This window comes from Lepisosteus platostomus, chromosome 3 (assembly GCF_059453375.1).
Source record: "Lepisosteus platostomus isolate fLepPlt1 chromosome 3, fLepPlt1.hap1, whole genome shotgun sequence".
Classification (NCBI taxonomy): Eukaryota; Metazoa; Chordata; class Actinopteri; order Semionotiformes; family Lepisosteidae; genus Lepisosteus; species Lepisosteus platostomus.
The window spans coordinates 17105668-17129154 of NC_142613.1; the positions used below are offsets into that span (position 1 = coordinate 17105668).

Consider the following 23487-nt stretch of genomic DNA (forward strand, 5'->3'; position numbering starts at 1 on the left):
CATCTTTTCTGGAATTATTAGTGCTTTTGCTTATTTTGTTCTCCCTCTCCCTCTGGCAGGCTCCTCTGCAGAATGTCAAGCAAGGACCGGCATATTGACTCGAGTTGCCCCTCATACATCAAGACGGAACCCTCCAGCCCTGCCTCCCTCACAGACAGCATCAACCACCACAGCCCCGGTGGCTCCTCTGATGCCAGTGGTAGCTACAGCTCCACTATGAACGGGCACCAGAACGGTCTGGACTCGCCAACACTGTATGGTCCCACGGGTGGGCTGGGTCCCAACAGTGCTGCCTCCAAACGCTACGAGGACTGCTCAAGCACCATCACAGAAGACTCCCAGATCAAGTGCGAGTACATGCTGAACTCCATGCCCAAGAGGCTGTGCCTGGTATGCGGAGACATCGCATCAGGCTACCACTATGGCGTAGCGTCTTGTGAAGCTTGCAAGGCCTTCTTCAAGCGGACGATTCAAGGTTGGGTTTGATTCTCTGGTTTTGAAGCCATTTTAGTTTCTCCCTACTATCAGAGGAAAAAAAAGTCCATGGGCAAACATGCACACATCTTATATACAAACATATAATTAAGAACTCCATGTGAAATGTACATCTCTTCAGATAAACAAGATGAATTTGCAGACACCCTTGAGTTGCCAGACAACAGATACTCTCATTGTTTGTTCATCTCTCTTAAAACAAGGAGAACGCTCATGAAAAAACAAAACAGTTGTTTCATCTGCCATCATCAATGCATTATTAAAAGGAATGAGAATACGTAAGCTAGGGATCACAAATGAAGAGGATGGATTAACATTCTTCTTCCTAAAATTGCTAGTCCATGTTGCTTTAAAGCTACTAATCTTTAGTTTATACGTATACACAAATCTGTCAACGACTGGTCACTCATCAGATACGAGCCCACTTCAGTACGTTGGATATTTCTTAACCTATCTTTGTGATACTGTCAAAGCAAAGCCATTTTCAGGGATTCCCTCATACAGATTCTTTGCCAGGAATGGGCAGGCATTCTGCACAACAGGACTGCTGATGTCATTCACATGCTATGTAAGTGAGTTGCTATCTTACATATCACAAAATATTAACCTCTGTATTCTCTGAATACTCCGGTATAGAAGGGCATCCTTGTCACTGCATATCCCTATGAAAAAAATAACATAACATTACTCTATACAGTTTATCCATTTCCCAATTTAGCAGCCAAACTTAAGAGGGAATAAAAGATAAAGCTGAGTTTATATCAATCTTAATGACACTACTGATCACCAACTTATAGAAGAAAGACAGCACCGTGTGAGTAGCTCTAGGAAGTCTCTCAAAAGTACCCAGAGACTTTCCGCATCTGTGACATTTGCAGCACTGTCTCTTCTCAAAGATTCCGGATGTATATAGGAGACCACAAAGCTGGAGATTTCGTATCCAAAGCGCTGTGTTTGAGGGTTTGGCAGGCAGCAGCTGTGGCATGCTTCCAGTGACACCTGACACTGCACATCACCTGAACCTATCATTACCTTATTTAGTCATTTGTGTCCACAAGTTAAAAAAAGCTCATCATTAGCCTTCCATAAGAATGGATTGTAAGTAGAATTTGTTCTTAAGGCACATTGCACTCTTTATGTACACAAATGCTCTGGTGCAAACTCATCACCTTATATTATACATTTATTAGACCTCATCTGATGTGATGATGGCATGTATCATAAGGTATCAAATTACATTTATCAAAATGAAAGTTGATCCAACTGCTCATATAGTGTACATACAGGTGTAAACAAATATGAACATTCCTATATGTTGTTGACTTATCAAGTATATAGTTAAAATTTACTTATATATTAATGATACTATTAAATGCACTTGAACTCACATTCATCCTAGCAAGTGCTGCTTAAGAGTTTGCAGCAAATTAATTTAAAATACAGAGTGGTGTTAAAATCTATTTAAATATGCATAATGTTTGTACAGTTATAAAACATTGTTAAAATTGATTAAAAATTAACAGTTATTTATATTTTTTTAAAGCAATACATAAGCAGTGCTGGATATTTTTAATTATTGTATACATTTAATATTTACAATGCTGTTTACAATATTTCCATATGTAATTGTAATTTCACATGTGTTAAATTTATCTGTCAACACAGCAAAGTAAGTCTCCATTTCTGACTGTGTTCTTTCTCAATTACACTAAAAAGGGACACTTTTTTGTCTTCATCATAATTTAACTCCTTGCAAATTCTCAGCATGTTATGTAGTACTTTAAAATGTATTTTTTGACCACACAGACATTGGATCCTTCACAATATTGAGAATTTAATGGCTTCTTAAGATTACCTTGTTAATGAATATTGGACCCTATTTAATGGACATGCATAGTTTAAATACTGTTTCCTTGTTGAATTAGCAGTCTTGAGCATTTAGTCTCCAAGCATTCTCGCTAATCTGCTTTTTAATGAGGAAACATCAGTTCACAGAAGAGAAGTCAATATAAATCAGTGTTTACAAAGTCTGATTAACTCTGAAATATTTCATCAGCATCAAGGTCCCAGACGGGCCCAGTGTTAATTGCATGAGCCTGCGTGCTGTTCAGAGAGCCTCTTACAAACCAGGAGAGCTGCAAACATGAAATATCAATGTTACAATTACACCCCATCTCCTTTCCAAAGACAATTTATGCGCCTTGGGCATTGACTTCCTCCCCTCTTACCTTCCCCCCTCTATTTCTCTTGAGAACTATAAACAAAAAAGACATTTACATCAAGATACTAATGCACATACATCGACCTAAGAGGCTCTAATGTGGGGTGAACTTTGTTTTTTCCTGTACACAGCATGGCAAAGTGCAATTTCAGCTTGTGTTTTTCCCCCTAAGGATAATGTCTTTGTAGTAGAGAAGAAATATAAAAGTGTTATCATCATTTCTCAATTTAATTTCTTCTTAACATGTAATGTAACTGTAGAACTAAGAACTTACATATCTTTTTTTCTTACAATAGTCTCCTTAAATCTTTTCTTAAAAGGGTTGCCTGAATATTCAACACTGTGCCATCTTAAGTAGTTTTTTATGCAACATGTTGCTCTGCGATTGAAAAGGGTTGAAAACAGAATTGTGAACATCATATCTATAAATGTAACTGTACTTTACAGTATGATGACAGAAGCTTTTAACACTCTTTCAGCATTTGCTAGTGAGAAAACCATTATCCGAGATTTACTAACTTGTCTTTCAAATCCAATTTAGTATAGAATCTTTTGGTATAAATATTTAGAATTTTATAAATGTGTTTAATGTTGACACTAAATCACATTTTGGGTGACTAGATGTTGTTTTTTATTCCTAGCAATGTTCTTCAGGTTATTAGTAACCTGATTATTAGTGAAATTTTCCTCTGGTGATTAATATTCAGTAAATGAAAAAATAATAAACATTGGCAGTAAAGGATATGGCCATACTGGACAACATGGAAAGGCACGTTTTTAAATAACAAACCCAATGTTCAGTTTATTCCTTGGAAGGTCAACTAAATGGTCACTTCTTCAAGGGACAATCAAACTGGAAAGTCAAGCATCCAGTTTTGTTTGTTATATTTGTTCCATGGGATTTTCTTGGTGATCACAAAGTTCTGCTTCCTAGAGTCTACATCTTTTATTATTACACATTGCCTGTATGTTTTGTTTCTCTACTAAATTCAACACGATTATCTCATATTTAATAATATTTTGAACAGGATTGTAGTTTGTTTTATAAGCAAACCCAAAGTTTAACTAAATATCTACAGGAAAAAGATACATATTTGACTTTCCAGTATGTTCTTGTGTTGAGAGCTTGGAGTTTACCAGTTTAGTCATGGACTTGTCAAAGTAATTCAAAATTAAATATCTAAAAAGAATAGATGTACTCAAAACAAATGTGAATTTGATATGCTTGTTGGTGGCAGATCATGACACATCCATTTAATGTAAATACATTTTCAAATATATGTATAGTTTATTATAGTTCAAACTGATATTCATTTTATGTTATTTCTGTGTGTTGTTAGTTTAGAAGATTTTAAATAAGCTGGTCAGCATTCCTTGACATCTATTAAACACTTTGTTTTTCTTCTCCCTACATGCCTTGCCACAGGAAACATTGAGTACAGCTGCCCTGCAACCAATGAATGTGAAATCACAAAGCGCAGACGTAAGTCTTGTCAGGCCTGTCGCTTCATGAAGTGTCTAACAGTCGGAATGATGAGGGAAGGTAAGAATTATTTTATTAAGAATTGATATTATTTAATAACCTCTATGAGTTACACCCAGCCCACCACAAACTGTACCTTGTTGGAGAAACACTGGGGACCTTCACATTTTTTATCAGACAAACAGCAACCTTGAGGACACACATCAGTACCATGTGCATGCTGACAGCTTGAAAATATGTGCAAATATTGATCACAATGTGAACAATGAAAAGTGAACAGCATGGTTTTCGGAACATGCTTTGATGTGTAATCCAGTACTTATTGTAACTGTAGTATTTCTTATTTGTAGATTTTATTGTCCACTTCCAACGTACAGTAAGACCCATGACCATGTTCTAAAATTAGATCAAGTTTTCTACAGAAAATATCAAGTGTTCTTTTTTATTTTTTGGGTGAATATTTTTTAATATTTTCCATAAGGGCAATGGATGACGTAGACTCTATATATATTTAATTATAAATTAACTGTACTTATCAGACATTTGACTATGGGAAGAAAACTACAAAAATATTGTTCTTCCAAGCAGTACAGTTTGTTTAAGTTTTACTTTTCCTTTTCTGTATCACTACAACTGTTTTACAGTAATGAACAAACCCTCCCTCAGGCAAGCACATTTTCTTGGTCACACCAAAACACTAGAATACCAAAGTTGACATAAACAAATGCATTCTACGTTTAGAATCTGTACAACACTTAAGCTATTACATTTTTGTGGAAACTAGTTGAAATATTTTTTAAAAGATGCACAACAAGATAAAAACAGTAATAAATATGAATGTATAAAACACTATGTCAATTGCAGCATCAGTTTTAAAAACTGACATTTTTACAGTTACTGTACATCTGCAAGTATTGTAGTTTATTGAATCATTTATAGTAGCTATAACAACTGTATATATACATGTGGTGATATGCAATGTAAATATCTAGTTTAGCTCTAAATTATAAAAAAAATATTGTGCACTTATATATTTGATTTTTGGAAAAGGTTTTCCTGAATAACAATTCATAAATAGCTATTTTAAGAGTGCCACATTTGCCTATGCACCAGATTTCTGTGGTAGGTATGTAATTGATAAGACTGGGGCATGTTTGAGAAAGGTCTGAAGGATGTTCTGTGGTTTTTGATATGGCGGTTTTTCCCATGAGCTCCCAGACAAATTGTAGGCTTTTGTTCTTGCTTCTAGCCACCCATACTCTCATATATCAAAATGGCACTGCCATTTGTTGTAAAGTGTTCAAATTTGATATAGGCGTCCTCCTCTACATATGAATAAGGGTCATTTGGTAAATTGATTCATCAGTTTCCCTATTTTTCGAAGAGACATATAAGAAACATGTACTCACATATTCATTACAAAAGTGTTGTCACTTGCCACTTCACCTTCTTTTATAGTTATTGCTTTGTTATTCTTGTTGTTGTTTTCCCATGAACTGTAATACTGAGGCCATTTTAAAAGAATTCCTGACCTTTGAAAAAATAAGATGATATAATTAAGAATGAAACAATGATATGTAAAAATTGTCTGATCTCAATCAGATTTGTCAGAAAGTTTTAATTGCTGATTGATTGGAACTTCATCAAGAATATTAATATGGATCGTCATTTTGTAAAATCAATATAAAAGGGCTTGGCTGTGGTCAGGGTTGGCGGTTTGTTACAAGGGTAGATCCGACTCAAATTCAAATCTCTGCCTGCTGTCAGAGGGAAAGGTGTTCTGTAATCCAGAGATGAAACAGGAATCCTCTCACCAGCCCCTCCCCAGCTCAAGACAGATTAACTGCCACAGCTCTGGGGTTTCCCGGCAGAGATCCCACAGAATTAATGCAGAGTGATATCACCAGCCACATCTTAGGCCAGCACACTGAGGAGCACAGGGGGGAATCGCTCAAAACACACTCCTGCCTTGTGATAAATCTCTCAGTGACACAAGAAACACACTGCTTGTAATGAAGCTACTGTCTGCTCGACTGTTAACCAACTGCCTTAAGTCCTTTTTAAAGTAGCTGCCCATTTATCCATTCTAACATAAAAAACCTTTGCTCTTTAATACTGGCTTGATGGCAAAGAACTAGAGCTCTCTTACAGCACACAGTGCTCTGTAGAAATCCAGTGTAGTATGGTTCATGGCCACAAATCTAGCTTATGCCCAGCGGCAAGCCAAATGTTTCAGAGGTATACACTAAGCAGCAAGGAAATTGTGGTTTCCAATGCTAACTCAGCCACTGGTTCACTGCCTGACCCTGAAGGCAAGTCACTTCACATGCTTGTACCTCAGCCTACCCAGCTGTAAAATTAGATTCAGCCAGGGCCTTACTGGAAAAAGAGAATCAGGCTTGTCTTCCTGGTTGACTGCTATCCTGTAGCTAGACTTCGTCAGAAAAGGAAAAGAAGTTAAAAAGAAGTTTTGAAGGCCTTATATATCTTTTTCAGCTCACTTCTAGTTCGGACATCAGTCACTGGGAAATTAATAAAAAACGTAGGAACAAATAATTCCAAACCATATCCTAGCAAATATGTGCTGCTAGCCATATTAACGGATTGCTGAATAAGATTGTGTCACCAAAAATATAAAAATCACAAAAAATGCAGTTTGGTTTAATGCATAAAATCTCATGGAGGCCATGTGATTAATCCTGTATTTTGGAGTAAGAAAGGTAGTAATGTTTTTTTTCATGTGCTTGTAAGAAAACAAATGGTGATACAGAGCTTTTACCATCCCTCATGTCTTTAGCACAGACAGATCATATCGCTCCAGGAGTGTAGTTTTTAATGTTTCTTTGTCAGAATTATGATTGACACAGGGTTTTCAGGCTCCTTAGACACCGGTTTGTCACCAGAAACTCAATTAAGATCCAGATCTTTAATCTTCTCTTTAACATTTACCTGAAAGTGACCAAGATCTGTGCAAACTATAAATGGATTTAAAATGTGTGGTTTCATACGAATTTTAGGTTTGTTTTTTGCATTTAACGGACACATTTGGATCCTAAGTAAGCAACAGTATGAAAGTTATTTTTTCTATACTTCTTTGGTTCGTTGATTTTTGTATGTCAATTTCTGGCAAGCATTTCTAATTTTACATTAAACATATTCAGTTTTCCATGGACCATAATCCTACATTGTGTTTATTTTCATTTATCAGAAGGACCAGAATTATAATTTCAGTCCTTAACTGATTGTACACCACAAAACACTCCAGCAGGATTTTGGTAATGCTCTGCAAAGTGGTTATACGGCTTCTTAATGATTATAATTATTTATTAACTCAGTTTTTTGGCATAGTATAATTGAGCAACAGATTAATTTGATCCAACAGAAAGGAATGGTGATTTTACTTTTAAACTAGCAAAGTTGTGCACAATGTCAAAAAAAGCTTTATTTTCACCTTTTCTATAATCTGGATCTTGTTGTCACAAAGCTGAACCTCATACCCTCTTTCAATTCACTAAAACTGTGTCCATGTATATTATTATTGCATATAATTCTAATTTATTTACTTAGCAAACATGCTTATCCAAGTACAAATTATGATACAGAAAATGTATATATGTTTATGTAAATTGTGGGTATACAGTAATAGTCTTTTTCAAAATTACTCACCCTCCTTCAATATTTTTTATAATCACTGTTCAGTATATCACTCTCTATTCCAGAGTTCTGTTGACAAGAGAAGTGACAGGAAGGAGTCATTGGGCTGGTGTTGGGCTGTTTTGTGAACAAGTGACACAATTCCTGAACAATCAAACCAGCCCAGTTATAGAGGCTCTCTAAAATGGTGTTGTCTAATGAAATTGTGAAATTTGGATTTAGACAGCAGTGCTCTCTAAAGTTAGACCTAGTTCTCTGGAGAGAGACAGCAGTGAATTTCCCCCTCTTGAAGTTACAAACTCACAAGTCTCACAAATGAGAGCACACAACCATACTGCAGAATGTGTCTTTGCTAAGATCTTACAATTACATCAGCCAATAGAAAAGTCACTGGCCAATGAATGCGCATCAGCTCTAGGTTCAGCAACCTCATTTTACAGTTTTTCTCTTCTTTTGTTTTTGTATTTACATTTTTTTCAGTAAAGATACTGTATAAATCTATAAGGTACTGTTAAGGATATTTGAAATATATACATATACAGTATTATATATTTATATTTACAAATGTAATCTATACATATAAATAGTGTTTATGTCCCTCCACTGAAGTCCTTTAATTATTTTTGTTTCTTCTATTCTTACAATAGCTTCCATAAAAAACAGGACACATGGGTTACTAACCATATTTATTTTTCTAATTGAATGACTAAATTGAATTGAATGATCTAAATCAACTAACCTGCTTAATTTAGAGGTAACCTGCTTAATTTAGAGGTGAACAATTTCTTAGAGCATCCCTTCAAAATTGAATCCTTCTTTTGTATATTTATGTGTGTACATTTTTAATGTCTCTGTACCTGCGGCTTTCTTACCTAGACACATAGTTGAGAAGAATCATTGGAGGCTTACTGGAGTCTGGCTGCTAACAGAGGCCTACTGAGAGCATCTGTCTCACCTCCACCTCACTCTCTCTCAAGCTGTCCCCAACACAGTGGATCTTTCTGTCTCCTTCTCTCTCTCCTATTGCTCTGACTAGGAGCATAAATCATCCTGCTGTCACAGGCTCTTGCCTGCCGGATTATGCAATGCCTGTGTTCATTTGGAACCAAAGAGAACCAAATGATGGGCACTGGAATTGTGAATGGATTTGGTTTTGTTACAGCTCTAAAACATTCCACAGCTTTTTATTTGTATTAAATTAGGGAATATCAATATTTAAATTAGCTTACCGATGGGACCTACTATATTCAAATCGAACATCACGTTTTGTGAATGTCAATTTATTGATTACTACACATTTTCTGGAAAGCTTTGAACTTTTTTAAACATGTTTATCTTCGGGGTAGCATTGACATTTAATTCGAACGGTTTAGTTCGAACCTGGTGTGTCTTCTGTGTGGTGTGTGAATTTCATTCCAGTTGCTGTGTGTATTTTTGCTGAGTGCTCCTGTTTCCTCCGAAAGTTCAATGTCTTGCTGACTAGGTTAAATGATGTATCTTAATTGTCTCCTATATACAGCAATAACTTCATACCAAATGCATGGTGAATTCTGCCTTGTGTATCCATTGTGTGCCAGATTAAGCACCATTTTACCATAACATTGCATTGGATTAAGTGATTATTGAAGATGGGTCTTTAGCTTGCTCATGTTTTCTTTCCTCTTCTATTGGGATATCTATACATTTATTTAGCCTATATCTATCAAACTGATAAATACCAGTACAAAAGGCATAAGGCTTTTATAGAGCACATTTACAATAATCACATTAGCTGCAGTATGTTTGCTTTATATTTGGGATATCAATTTTGTTAGTTGTCTTAAATTGTAAGGCACTCCTCAGGTAACACACTGCTTTTGGTTACTGCCTTTTGAATGTTGGGCATTTGGACAGCATTAGAATTCTGACTGAAATTAAAAGATTATTATAAAACTGATGGAGATATCTTATAGTTTGCCTTCTAAAAAATACTTTTTTACCCCCCACACCATGCAGTAGACATCACGCTTATAAAGCAGATTGTCACAAGGCCGTTTAATATGATGACAGCCTCATTATCATGTGGTAAATGACTGGCAGTTCCACTGACTGCACCTATCAGACAAAGCTGCCAATCAGATATTTCAGTTCTCACAATTCAGCTTTTTTAATGTTCTATATACTGTAATGACTTTGCAAAATATAGGAGCTGTGAAAGAGAGTCCACAACTAATGAAGACCATATTTTTAAAGTGTAACACTGATGAAAAGACCAAACAATTTCTAACTGTTCATAGTGCACTATAAAAAGCATAGTGATCATCCCAAACAAGGCTTGTAGTGTCTCATATCTTCACTAAATGAGTGTATGATTCCTTTCTACAGCAATGATTTTTTATCATAATCATAATGCTGTTGGTATTAAGAGTATAAAGCAATAGCTATATGTATATTTATAAAATGAAGAAGAATACGGTTTTATAAACTTTTGTAAACAACAAACACAACATGCTGTACAAAAGTACATATGTATATAATACATGACATATCAAAAGTATATTGGACTATTAAAACTGTACAGATTTTTTGGTGAAATAAGCTCCTGAAGAATAAAACAGAATATTGCAATTAATGCTGAGATGCAATACTAAGGCATAATATTCTTTAATGAGATAAAATCTAAGTTTAAACTGATTATAAACTGAAGTGATTACTATATTTTAAACAGTATGATTTTTTTTTGCTAAGTTATCATATACAAATACAGAACACTGTAGGGCTGTATACTGTAATGTTATAAAATGAATTACTGTATATGGCATACTGTATGTTGCTTTTAGGCATACAGTGCATCCAACTGACATTCATTGGATTCATTGGAACATTTGAATTGAGGAAGTTGTTTCTTCTTGCCATTTTAGCAACACTATTATTTTCAAGGTGGACCCCAAAAGCTGAAAATACCATTTATGTACATATACACATACAGCATTCACAGTGATTCCTTAACTGATAAATTAATGATGAATTATTGTTTTTAGCAATCACACATTTCTCAATAAAGAACTCTTAATTAATTTGATTACAGGGGAAAGCAGAAGATGCACTCACTTATCTGAGTGGAAATCAAATTTTGTATTTCTAGAAAGCATGGAAGGAAGATGGAAAGTCTTGCCAGACTAAACAGTGTAAAACAAAAGACTGGATTCCTCTCTGAAATATTAGCATCCGAGAGCCCCCCTCACCTGTTGTACCTTCCATACTTATGTATTGTCGGCACAACACAGTTTGGTGTAAGTAGAACAGCACATTGAACATTGCAGCATTAGCAATTTACATTTAGGATATCCCCTCTGGCAGTGCCTAAAACGGCAACCGATAATTGCAGCATTAACTAACTGTAATTGCTGAAATTCTGAGTGAAGGGAAAAGGTCAGGCAGACATTATCTCACAGTGTGAGTGTGTAAGACTTCAAGACGTTGCGGCAGAAGGTACAGCTTCAGAAAATTGCTGACCCCCCCAACCCCCTTTTGCTTGCACTACAAAACAAAATGACATCTTTAAGCATTTGAATAACCAAATGGGAATTGGGGTCCCTTTGCTGAATTTGAATAAGGATGCTTGTTTGGATTGCAGCCAGTACCAAGTATTTCATATGCTGCTGACTTTTTTTTTCCACTCCCAGAACCACTTGTAGGAAGGTAGGGGACAGCTGGAAGCATGTGGCCTCCTGCTTGCCAATCTGCTTCCTCAGAGACCTCTGTAAAGGGTAGGGGGGATTGTCAATGACACTTTATGCCTTAATTGTGGCAGATTTTCCCACAAGACAGCATTCCTGGGCCAACGAGCTCACTTCATGCTTCCTTTTGTATACCCTTGATGGCTGGAGGTCTGGGAAAACAAGATGGATAACTCTTGAGACCTTTTTATCATTTCTGATTATTGTATTTAAAATTTTCAGCTTGAAGAAAAGAGTAGCCATTTCTTTTCCCAAATCTTGTTTTCCTTTTGGCTAAAAAGATAGGATTTTATACTGTATATTGCTGAAGTCCATGAGTTGATTGTTTTAATATGGTGCAGTGCTATTAACCCCACTCATGTTACATACTATAATACCTGTTTGTTGCTTATGTAAACTGTGTAAATCTATTTAATATTTATTCCTTGAAGTTATCCATGCAGGGTAGTTACCACAGGCTATGCAGTACTGACTCTCAGGACCAGAGATACAGTACTTGGCAATTCACTGGCAATATTCAATCCAATGATAATCTTAAATTGTTAGAAATAGACATGGCTTTTCTGTTAGTGACCATCGTCCTGTTATGTTTCTAACTATTGTGTAGGTTGTAGAAGTTTGCAAAATTAAAAGTCCAAAACTAGGGAATAATGTAACATTTAAACCCTGGAGGTCCAGTTTGTAATCTGATTACTGACTTTGACAACAAAGGCACTATTTGAGATTTTCTTCATCAGCACAAGGACTGTGAACAGTAATTCGTTTATTTAAAAAAAACTGTAGGAAACATACTGAAAAATAAAAACAGCAGTATACAATTGACACAACAGCAGTAAAAAGTGAAAACTGTATGAAAAGGGTATCAGGTAGTTCATTAAAGGTATCTGGGGAGAAAAAGTAAATAGTCTGTTGGTATGTGTTTCCAACTAGGCATTGTTATGATAGCAGTTTTGGATGTAGTCATTCTTCTGTTTTCAGGCCAAGGAGTGAGGTTGGCATTGTTTTCTGATCACAGTTGGTGGCACTAAATTGTTCTGATTTTTTTTTGTATCAGGAATCCATTCAACGGTTCATCTTGATGGCAGTGCAATCTGATTACTCTTTCCTTGTTCAAAGCCAAGCAAAGCATTAGACTCAACAGCAGAGCATACTCTGTAGACTATCAGTGATTTTTTTTTATTGAAATAGGTAACAGACCTTCTGCTTTCTTGCCACAGTAATAATTTTGGTTATGAGTATGACCAATACTTTCCTTTAAATAATGCCATACATGTAGTTAGAAACTAAACCATAAAAAGGAATAAATCAACCAAAGACAGTTTCACCCAGAGCCCTTAAGGCCAGTTTTAGGTCTATGGGTGCTGTTTGAAAGCCAAGATAATAGTAATCTCTGAATGGCAGGAATTGGCTGTGGGTCAGGACAGAAGTCTCAAATAACTTCAGCTAGGGCATTGTTACATTACACAGGTTTCAAAGGTGTCAATCTCTGACACTGCCTGTGCTTCACGGTACTGTAAAGTCAAAAATCTTAAAAGAAAGTGGCAGAATTAAGAAAAAAGCACAATATAGTACGTTCTTATGTTACAAGTACAGTAGTTTTACACTGATAAGCGCACTGCTCTTGTTTTCAAGATGTCAAGTTACATTTAGTGCAGGATTTTGTTCTTGAAGCAGCAGTGTATCTAACAACACTCACAGCTGCCGGTGTTTCCACTGTCTTAAAATTTGAAGAGAAATTTTGCTCTTAGAAGCATGGGATAATTATTCATGACAAGACTATTAGATTTTATTATCCTACTTTCCCAGAAAAACAAAACAAAACAATCAAAACATGTCTTCTTTATATTTGTTAGGTTTATTTTAGTGATTATTCTATTGTTAAACCCCCTTTTTGTCTATCAGGCATTTCTTCTAATATTTCTCTCAGTGTATAATAGCTGTGCTGTGTGTTTTAAACCAATATAGACCTTATCTGCCATGAAAAAAAAATGTTAGCGGATCTCATTTGATGCACATACTGTATCTTGCTTAAATAAGTACAGAGAAAAAAGGCTAAACTAACCGTTTGGCCAACTCTGTATTGAAGTCTAAGCCCTTTGAACCACAGTGACATTCTGTTTGTAGCTGTTGCTTGACAGCTGAAATTGTGACACTAACTAACCCTCTTAAACTTCAAAGGTCAAAGAGATCCTGACTTAAACAGAAAATGTGGAAGGGTTCATCACCACTTATAGCCTTGTTCAACTCCATCCCCCACCTACTCAATTCACAACAGCAAAACCAACTGTGCTGACAGACACACCATGCTTTGGTGGAAACACTCATATTTTTAGTTCCTAACAGAAAATCATCTATTATCTGGTCTTCATGTTTCAAATAATTACTAGAATTACTACTATTATCTTTGAGTATTATCAGAACATGAAAATCTAATTTATCCCAAACGTATTTGGAGCAATCGTTTACATTCTGATGAGGGAATAAAACATACAGTATGATGACACTTCATTCATTTTTTGTTGACACAATTCAGATTGACAAACTGGTGTTCTAACTTAGTAGGGCAAAGGTGAAATTAGAAAAAGAGGTGAGAGAAAATATATCTATGCAGAACCAGACTAGTGTCTGTTGGATTGGCTTGATTATTTTAAGTGTCTGTGCTGATCCAGACATATATACCCAGTATAGTGTCTTCCCTGAGCTGATTCAATTAGGCACTGGTTTTCATGAATGCAAAATTAATGCCACTCCAATTTATTTATTCTCTTCAAAGTGACAGAGCTAATTAGCTGAAATGTAATTGCTAGAATTCTTTCATCGCTTTTCCGGTTTTCCTGACGTTACAGAGTTCTTTCTTTGCTTTCTTGGCTTGTTTTAGGGCAACAATTTCACAAACATTTACAGCATGTTTGACAAAGCATATAATCTGACAAATATTTTAAAAAATGCATGTTCAGAAGTTCAGCAGTCTTCTCCATGTGCAAAACTCTGCACGTTCATCTGAAACTCAGAACATACGTGTCTGTCATTAAGATAATCTTATTGGCCTCACAGCAAGTGACAACATTGAATTCCAAAACAATACTGTAAAATCTGGTGTGTGTGTGTGTGTGTGTGTGTGTGTGTGTGTGTGTGTGTGTGTGTGAATGGTTAGATAGATGTGTGTGCTAAATCACAATCAGCAGGGAGTGATGTTATTACTGCAATATTGTAGATCTTGCAACCGGGGGGGGAGTTGGTCGTGTACGGTAAATTGGAGTGATTCCTTCAGGCTAGAAGGTTCAAAGTGTATGAGTAGAGCAGACATCCCATAGCTATCACCACTGATTAAGACATAGCTATAGTTTCAACAACTGTGATTGTGACCTGGACAAGAAGAAAAATGGCACAGATGGCTGATACCAGCCAATCACCTTCTTGGAGAATTCTTCCCTGCTAAAACTTTAATTTATACAAAAGTAACTGTGCAACCATTATCATTAACAGGTATGGCATGCCAGACACAGTTTGATGAATGAGTGAGAGGATTTCCAATGTTTTTGATAGTATCATCATGGACAAGAGAAAATCTCCACTATGACTAAAGAACAATATAATTCTTGTGTCAAGTAGGGATATAGCATCCACATAGCACAGCTCTTTGACTGTATTTTGTTACGCTTTTGTGAGTGCAATATTTCATATATATACGTCTTGCTAAACATTCTTTTACGCCCTTTGATCTATGACTTTTCTGCTTCATGGTGTTGTCGTGCACTCTTCTGTAAAGTCTCTGTCCTTGTTACTCGTTATGAACATAGAAAATTTGCTTATTTTTCTCCCTTTAGCAACAGATTTTGTTCCCTTAAGTTTTTTTGTCTTACAGAAACTCATCGAGTTCAAGGTTTAATGCTGCAGACTGCAATAAGCTTTTCAAAATAGACTTGTTATATGCAAGGCACTTCTAAAAAAAACTTCAGTAAAATGTCTTGGTATTTTTTATTTTATTCTCTTGTTTTCAAGTTGTGATTTATTATTACATTTTGCCATCTATGAACAGATTCCTTAGCATCCAAAAGGGATATCACAGTGTTGTGAACAGACTTTACAACATTATGCACACTCTTATCTTCCCTTTTATGTCACAGTGCATTCTTCTATCCAATTTCATGTATAATTTTGTACACACATTATTATCTCCCTGTCTTGCAAATACATTTGCACACATATTGAGGAAAAAAAGAATATTGGATTTAGACTGAAATCTTTTCTCTTTCAAGGTAGCAGTAATACTATCTCAGTTGTAGATAGAGCTCTAAAAAGCATGCATGATGAGAGTTTAATTATATCAGTTGTCATGTCAGAGGTAATGCTTTTAGTTCAGTGATATTCCTCACTAATACTCTCTTGAAATGAGATTACAGATTTCCTTCATGAAGTGCATATTATTTATCTTAATAAATATTAATCCCTGCCAGTTACAACTTCATTAGGAGCAGTTCCAAAAGCTCTATAAAAAAGTGCCAAAATACTGTCAAGGCCAAGATGATCCGGCCACTTTAACAACTTCAAGTAGCACAAGAAAAATGAAATTATTTCTTTCAGCCCTTTCAAAATGTGTTTTCTTTATCCATGTACAGACTTAGACTGATGTGTGGGTAAGCATTGTAGTTCTCATTATCTGGGCTCTGGAGAATTTAGCCAGCCTGGTCAATCTAAAACAATCTAACTGCAAACTCTGAACTGTAACTAAAGATCTACCAAAATAAGGGATCATTAAGACTGAAAGGTTCACAAAATACAGGAGTGAAGCACACCAAAAGACTTCTTCAAGGAAAACAAATTAAAAACAGTTACACTTTGTTCATTTGTATATTTTCCATAGAAAATAAAAGACAGACAATTTTTTACTTCCAGCAAGAGAGCCCATAGGAACCTGTAAACACCTTGAAGGTAACCACATTTAAAAACGTAATTCTTGGGAGAGGACTGCCTGTGCTTTCTTAAGTGGACTCGACTGTGACGCAATCACTGTATTCAGATGTCAAAAAAGAGAGAGAGGGTGCCACGTCAGGTCACAAATTATGTTGTACTTTGACAGATTGTAGCCTTGCTTTACAAGAGCAGTAACATCTCATTTGTCACTGTTTGATCTGTAAGTGCAGCAACAGGAAAGGAAGGCTCTCCATCTCCGCAGCAATTTAATCGCTCTGAGGCCAACGCCAGCCGACAGCCACCTGCCCACAGACTGCAGCACTGATCTGTTTTAATTTAATCGTCCGTCAGTTGGGATGAAAGCATAAATCGTCTCCTTTTGATCCCACAGTGCTGGCCACAAGCTTTCTCTCTGCCTCTCCCCTTTTTTCTATTTTTGGGTAATAACACAGTTGTAAGCAGAAGACTGAGCACAATCTTTCCTTACCCCCTGAGGCAGATATGGAGCTCAGGAGTTCAGGGGGCTGTGGATAGCAAACTAACCTGCCTCTTGGTGTGCTGATGTAAAAATCTGCATACTGTAGCTTTCAATCTCTGGAACTCCTTGCGTACCCAGAGAGTGCACGCAGGACCATCTGTTGAAAGGATTTCCTCATGAGCCATAAGTTTATCTTGAGTGGAAAGTTTGATTTCACATCAACTTTTTGAGGAAAGTCCTAGGACAAAGCATAGAATATTGACATGTCAATCTTTAAAGCAGCCTTTTGATAACATTTTCATGCTTAGATGGTTTGCATTACGTTCAGTTTTCTTAATACCTCTGTCACTCTGGTAAAAACAAGACTTTGCTTATTTAAGGTGTATGAACAAACTTCCTCTGCTTGTAGTTTGGTCAGGTAGGCAGTTTTATGGTTCTCATACAAATGTAGTTAAATTTATGTGAAGTTATTTGAAGTTTGAAGAATGCCACAAAGAAATTATGTTAAAGAGAGTACAAAAATATAATAATATTTATCTCATACCTACCTGTTCATTCTGTTTTCTAACCATACTGTAACTCCACTTAAATCAACAAATATTCCACTAAATGAAATAGGGCATTCTGAAAGCATTAATGATTATTTCAGTGACTAACAATATTTGCCTATTGTGATTGTCAAAATTGTCTAAATCATAAAAAAAAATATATTAAGAATACTATTTTTTAGATACAAAAATATTTAGAAAGAAAAATAATAAAAAAGACACCAGAAGGAACGTACGGGAATTCTGAAAGAGACCTAAAGGTCTTGGAACTATAAAGATGTAGTGTTATTTAAAAAGATACAATGTCACTTTAAATGAGTTAACTAAACACAGTTTGGTGGCAAGTACAAACAGATTTAGTCCATTGTACATGTTTAATTCCCTATTAGACTCTCCCATATACTGCTCTGCCCGGTCAGGGCTCCTGTAAATTCACTTAAATACTGTGCATTGTCTAAACGTATCACCCTGCCAATCAGTCACCTCCACAGCTGATAAGAAAGCTCTTGTATTATTGAATCAACAATGGGGAGACTCTGCTGGAGCAGAGATAACACCTGCTTATTTCTCTTAAAGTCAAATAAAAGAAAAGCACAGTCTAAAATATCAGCAGTATAGCTTGGTCAATTGCAATAAAACCACCCTAAAGTGGCTTGTTCTCTTTTGGTTACTCATTTGATAGAATTGTATATACTTATGAGAGGTAGCTTTATGTGTAGAGCTTTATTACAGTTTTATCTTACAATATTTTGTTTAAGATCATAACTTACATATTAGGCTCCAGTCTGCGTGTAAACCGTTGTTACATTTAAGAATATACAATATACATTCTGGAGCCATTCTTTTAAAAATAATTGGTCTGTTAAAACCACTGTTCTACAAAGGCAGACCCCTAGCATTGATCTGCTGATGTCATGGACTTTGATCTCCAGTACTAACTGACAAGCAATTTATATTTTTGATAACATAGCTCTAAATCCAAATATATATTCTCAGAATAAATAAAATTAGAGGCCATAGAGCAAACTACGGCAAACATAATTCATTCAGCTGTAAGGGGCTGAGTTTGATCTTGTAGTCAAGCTGAAGTTATTCTGGCATAGTTCTAATTACACAGCAGAAATTATCCAAAACCTAAAAACTAATTAAACTTTACATTATTTCTTTTACAATTATTTTAGCTATTATAACTGTTGGAGGAAGAAATCTGAAGTGCCATGCTGAAAATCAGGTCTTGAAGGCAAATTGTGATTTCTATTTGGAAAAACTGAAACAAATTGAAATCTGTCTTTTTACATACCTCAAAAACAAGGCAGTTAAAGGGTCTTTGTGCCAAAATACAACATAGCAAACAACTTAGAATAGATGTCATTTTCTAAACTCTGTATTTTGTGATGCTCAGGTCATGATGCTGCTTTCTCATGTCTTCTTTGCTTTTGCGGTTTGTTCAATAATTGAGTGTTTTAGGCAGCAGAGGAGGCCTAACCCATGGAAGAATAGTGATACAGTAATTAAAGCAGAAACTAGATGAAGCTCTGGTGAGAAACCCTCTGTGGATTTCAGTGTTCACAATGTGTACATTTTACCCCACCACCACCCAGCCAGATAAGAAGTGAAGCCCAGACACATTTCATTAGTATCACACACTTGTCCTGGTCATCGTTTAATATTTGAAAGGATCATTTGTTAACTGGAAATGGTCATTTTTTTTCTTCTGCTTTGGAAATATAATTTTCAATTTTTAATTTGATTCATTTAGATTAAATCATTAATCAGGAATGAAACTGAGTTAATTTTCTGGAAAATAAATGAGGTTGTTAAGGGAGAGCTTTATTAAGTGCAGCCCTCATGAGAAAGGATGGGGAGAGCTAGTAAAATCTACTGACTAAGATGTTCTTTTAGGCCAGAGGTTGCTCACACCTTTTTTTACCTTTATTGTCTTTCTTTTCTAAAAAAGGAAGTTATCTATTTGGACTTTTATGAGCCCTTAAATCAATATTTTTAAAAGTTTGCACTTTATCAAGCTGTACCTCTAAAAATGTTATAAGCATAGCAAAGCACTGAGTGAGGACGTCTAACAAACTACATGATAACGGCAAAAAAATATTGCAGTGGATTGCACAATGAAGCTAAAATACAGGGAAAGATGTCATATGGCAACCATAGCAACTAAAGTGCAAGATTTCCATTAGGATATGCCTGAACAGTGAAAAGAGACAAACGTAGACTAAGCACAATAATAAATCTGAGAAACTGCTAGAGAAGACACAAGATGCGGATAGCACTTTGCAGAATACAAGGCAGAGAGATGCAGTAGATCCAATAATGATGTACAGGTAAAAGCTTACAGAGGTAGTGTTTAATGCTTAGGGATTTATTTTTACATACAGTGCACTGCAACATTAAGTTAAATGCATTAAATGTTAAAGAAGAAGTTAACATAACATAAGTTAAAAACAAAATGAAGGAAGAAATAAGATAATTTGAAAGGTAAATGGAAAAGTCATGATTGCGTAAGTATTGAAACCCTTTGTGAACCTAAATTAATGTACTGTAGGTTTACAACATTTCCCTAAGGAGCTATACAATTAGTTGAGTGGCTTCTGTCTGTGTCCAATAACAGTGATTCTCATCATTTTAAAAATCACGATTGTGTCTGTGAGATCTGTAGGTCAGGTAATACATTTCATCCACAGAGTCAACCATGTAAACTAAGGGACTTTAAGAAAAATTCAGGGATAAAGTCATTGAAAAGCGCAATTCAGGAGAAGGGTACTTAAATATCAGACTCCCCGAATACCCCTGTGAGCACAGGCACACAATCATCAAGAAGTGGAAGGTAATCATACCACCCCTTCAGTGCAATCCCTCCACACTTAACAAGAACAAACTTGAAAGAGTAGAGTTCCATAGCTGATGGAGTTGGAGGAGCACCAGAATGATCCTTCAAAATATGACAAAAAGTGTTATGGTCAGATGGGACCAAACTGGAACCTTTTGGTCTAAATGCCAAGCGTTAATGTTTGGTGCATACCCATCACAGCCCATTTCCAATTCTACACCATTCCTTCAGTCAGCAGCAGCATCATGGTAGGCAATGCTTCTCCTCAGCAAGGACTGGAAAAACTGTTAGGACTGAAGGTAAAGAAGGACATGAGAAAAAAATATTTCAAGTCTGCTTAAAACGTGGGTATAAATTTACTGTACCTTTTAGCAGGACAATAATCCAAACCACATGGCCAAAGTTACACTTGAAAAATATTTTCTCTTTAGTTTTTACAGACATTCAGTGTAACCTCTAAATCACATTGTGAATACAATAGGTTGTATACTTGTATACATCATTTCGTGATTTCATAAAATATGGGACAACGTAGGAGGTGTCTGAATAAATGTGCAAGGCAATGTATTTGTCAATTATATTTATATATATCCACTATTATTATATTGAAGAAAGAAGGCTGAGTGATCCTGGCTATGTTCAAATAAGAATGATCAAGTTGAAAATACTATTGCTGTGATAATGGAATGATTAAAATACTCTGTCTCACCATTATTACCACCACCAAAAACATGTTGTCTCTTTACATAGACCTTGGCCAATATGTTGTGCTTTAAGCTTTATACACCTGCTTAAACATTGCCTAATAAGAAAGAATAGAATGCCTTGCTTTGTCGGTATACAAGGGTGCTATCATTAATGTACCAAGAGCAGTTGTGGAGCTCAATGACATTGAGGCATGAAATTACCATTTTAGGGGCACCTGCATTGGAGATGAGGATTTCGGAGACATCTGATTACTATAATCAGGCTTATGGATCTTCCATGATACCCACTTGTGTTATGAGCTGTAGTCACTGCTGTGCAGAAGCAAGCCTAAAGTATTGCCTTCTGGGTCATTACACCCGTTGACTGGGTCTGGGTCAATCATATTTGCTTCCTGTCAGTTGGTAGTGGTAATAGTGACAGAGGGTGGATGGACCCTACATGGCCTGCTGATGTTGTTCCTGGCAGCAGCAATCCCACAGTGCATTTGTTGTCTCTTTCACTATATCTAAAGTATTTCAGGACACATGCCAGTCCCACCCTCTCTTAGCATCCACACAATGGGGGGTCTTTTATCAGAGTGTACAAGCGAGAGGAAAAGAGGAAGTGAGATTTGTAAATTCAAATGCAGTTTTGTAAATCCACCATGCTTTCTAGTAATGTTTTTACATATTTATACTGTACATCATTCTAGACCGTGGAGTTCCAGACGGTAGAATAATATGCTTGCAAAACTGAAAAATCAAAGAATCAAAGATGAATAATAACATTTAAATAAAATATATTTTCCTTAAGGCCCGCAGCCATATCACCCTGCAGCTCTCGACAGGCTACCACACTGAAGCTAAGCAGGATTGAGCTTGGTCAGTACCTGGATGGGAGACATCCTGGGAAGCTATAGTTGCTGCTAGAAGTGGTGTTAGTGGGACCACCAGGGGGTGCCCACCCTGGGGTCTGTGGGGGCCCTCATGCCCCAGTATAGTGGCAGGGACACTGTACCATAGTGGGCTCCGTCTTTCGGATGAGGCATTAAACCGAGGTCCTGACTCTCAGTGGTCATTAAAGATCCCCGGGCATTTCTTGATAAGAGTAGGAAGTTATCCCGGCATCCGGGCCAAATTTCCCCTCTCTGCTTTTATTGTGGCCTCCAAATTGTCCCCATGTATGATTGGCTTGCACTTGCTCTGCGATGGATTGGCACCCTGTTCACGGTGTACTCGGCCTTGCGCTCATTACTTGTCGGGTAGGCTCCGGTTTCCCGCAACACCGTATGGTATAAAGCGGTTTGTCAAATGACATGACATATTTTCCTTATAGTTGTCCAGTAGGTGTTAATGCTAGTAGGTGTTCACTCTCTAAAACATTTCCTATTACTATTGGTACAGTAGATACTTTATTGTCTACTTTATTGTCTGGTGAAAATATGTCTTTGGCTTCTCCCACAAAAGTACAAAACACACAAGCAAAGCATAAGAATCACATAAAATCACATGAAATCACAACAACAGTATGTGATAAATAAATGGGTAGTGGGGGGACTACATTTACATAACTTATTTGAGTAGTTTTTTGCAGATGGGATAAAGACTTCTTATCAAAGTTTTTGTTTGAATTTGGTACCCTATACAGTCTTCCTGATGGGAGTATTATGAGTTTAGAATGGAGTGGGTGTGTGGAATCAGCTGTGGGGACTGCATTACTCTGAACAAGCCATACCTTTTTTATCTGTAAATGACTTAATATAAAATAAATATGTTAGGTTAATAATGACATATATAGTGATAAAAGCATTTCATTGGTTCTTGTAACTTCAAATACCTGCATAACCCTGTGTAATTTTTAAAATGTTTATAAAGAATTGTAGGTAATTATATTTCTAAATTGTTTAATTCGATAATTAACGTTAATGCTAAGTATATGTCCCAGTACTGGGACACCCTTTGTAAAAACATAACTGTTAATGTGTACATGAATCTGTACTGATTGTTTGCCACTAATGGAAAAGTGAGTGGTCATTGCCTGGAATTTCCAAAGCAATTCCAGTCTTATTTGTCAAAATGAGTCACATTGGCTCATGTAGTAGTTATCATGAGATTTTCATATGCAAATCCTAGTCTGGTTAACAATGGAGAAAGAGGAAACCATTTTCTTTGCATGATCAGAAATTCAAAGTGTTCGCACCTACATATGGCTTTACAACATTCCACAAACAGCAAAGGCCCCAACCAGAATGCAAAGCTGTGCATTTCAACATCAAAGATGGGAAAATAATACATATGTTTTCTCATAATAAGGGTACTGATAAAACTGTACATCTGTAATGTGCACACTTATACAATTTAAAAAGTACTTAAAAATGTTTGATAAAACACAGTTTTGTAAAAAATAAGAAAGATATTGAACCTTACCATGAAAGTGTACACTAGAA

General features: G+C 36.1%; 1 protein-coding gene across 12 annotated transcripts in view; it reads left to right on the forward strand.

Moving 5' to 3' along the window:
• The window catches only part of esrrga (estrogen-related receptor gamma a), a 253288-nt gene that overhangs the window by 180130 nt on the left and 49671 nt on the right, over positions 1-23487 (forward strand). For 10 of the 12 annotated variants that reach the window (XM_088624754.1, XM_088624748.1, XM_088624746.1 and 7 more), the window contains 2 exons: positions 60-475; positions 4131-4259. In XM_088624754.1, the coding sequence (XP_088480880.1) occupies positions 73-475; positions 4131-4259 (532 nt within the window). In that variant the 5' untranslated portion in view covers positions 60-72. The remainder of the gene's footprint in view (positions 1-59; positions 476-4130; positions 4260-23487) is intronic. The other 2 variants (XM_088624749.1, XM_088624747.1) reach the window with 1 other exon arrangement.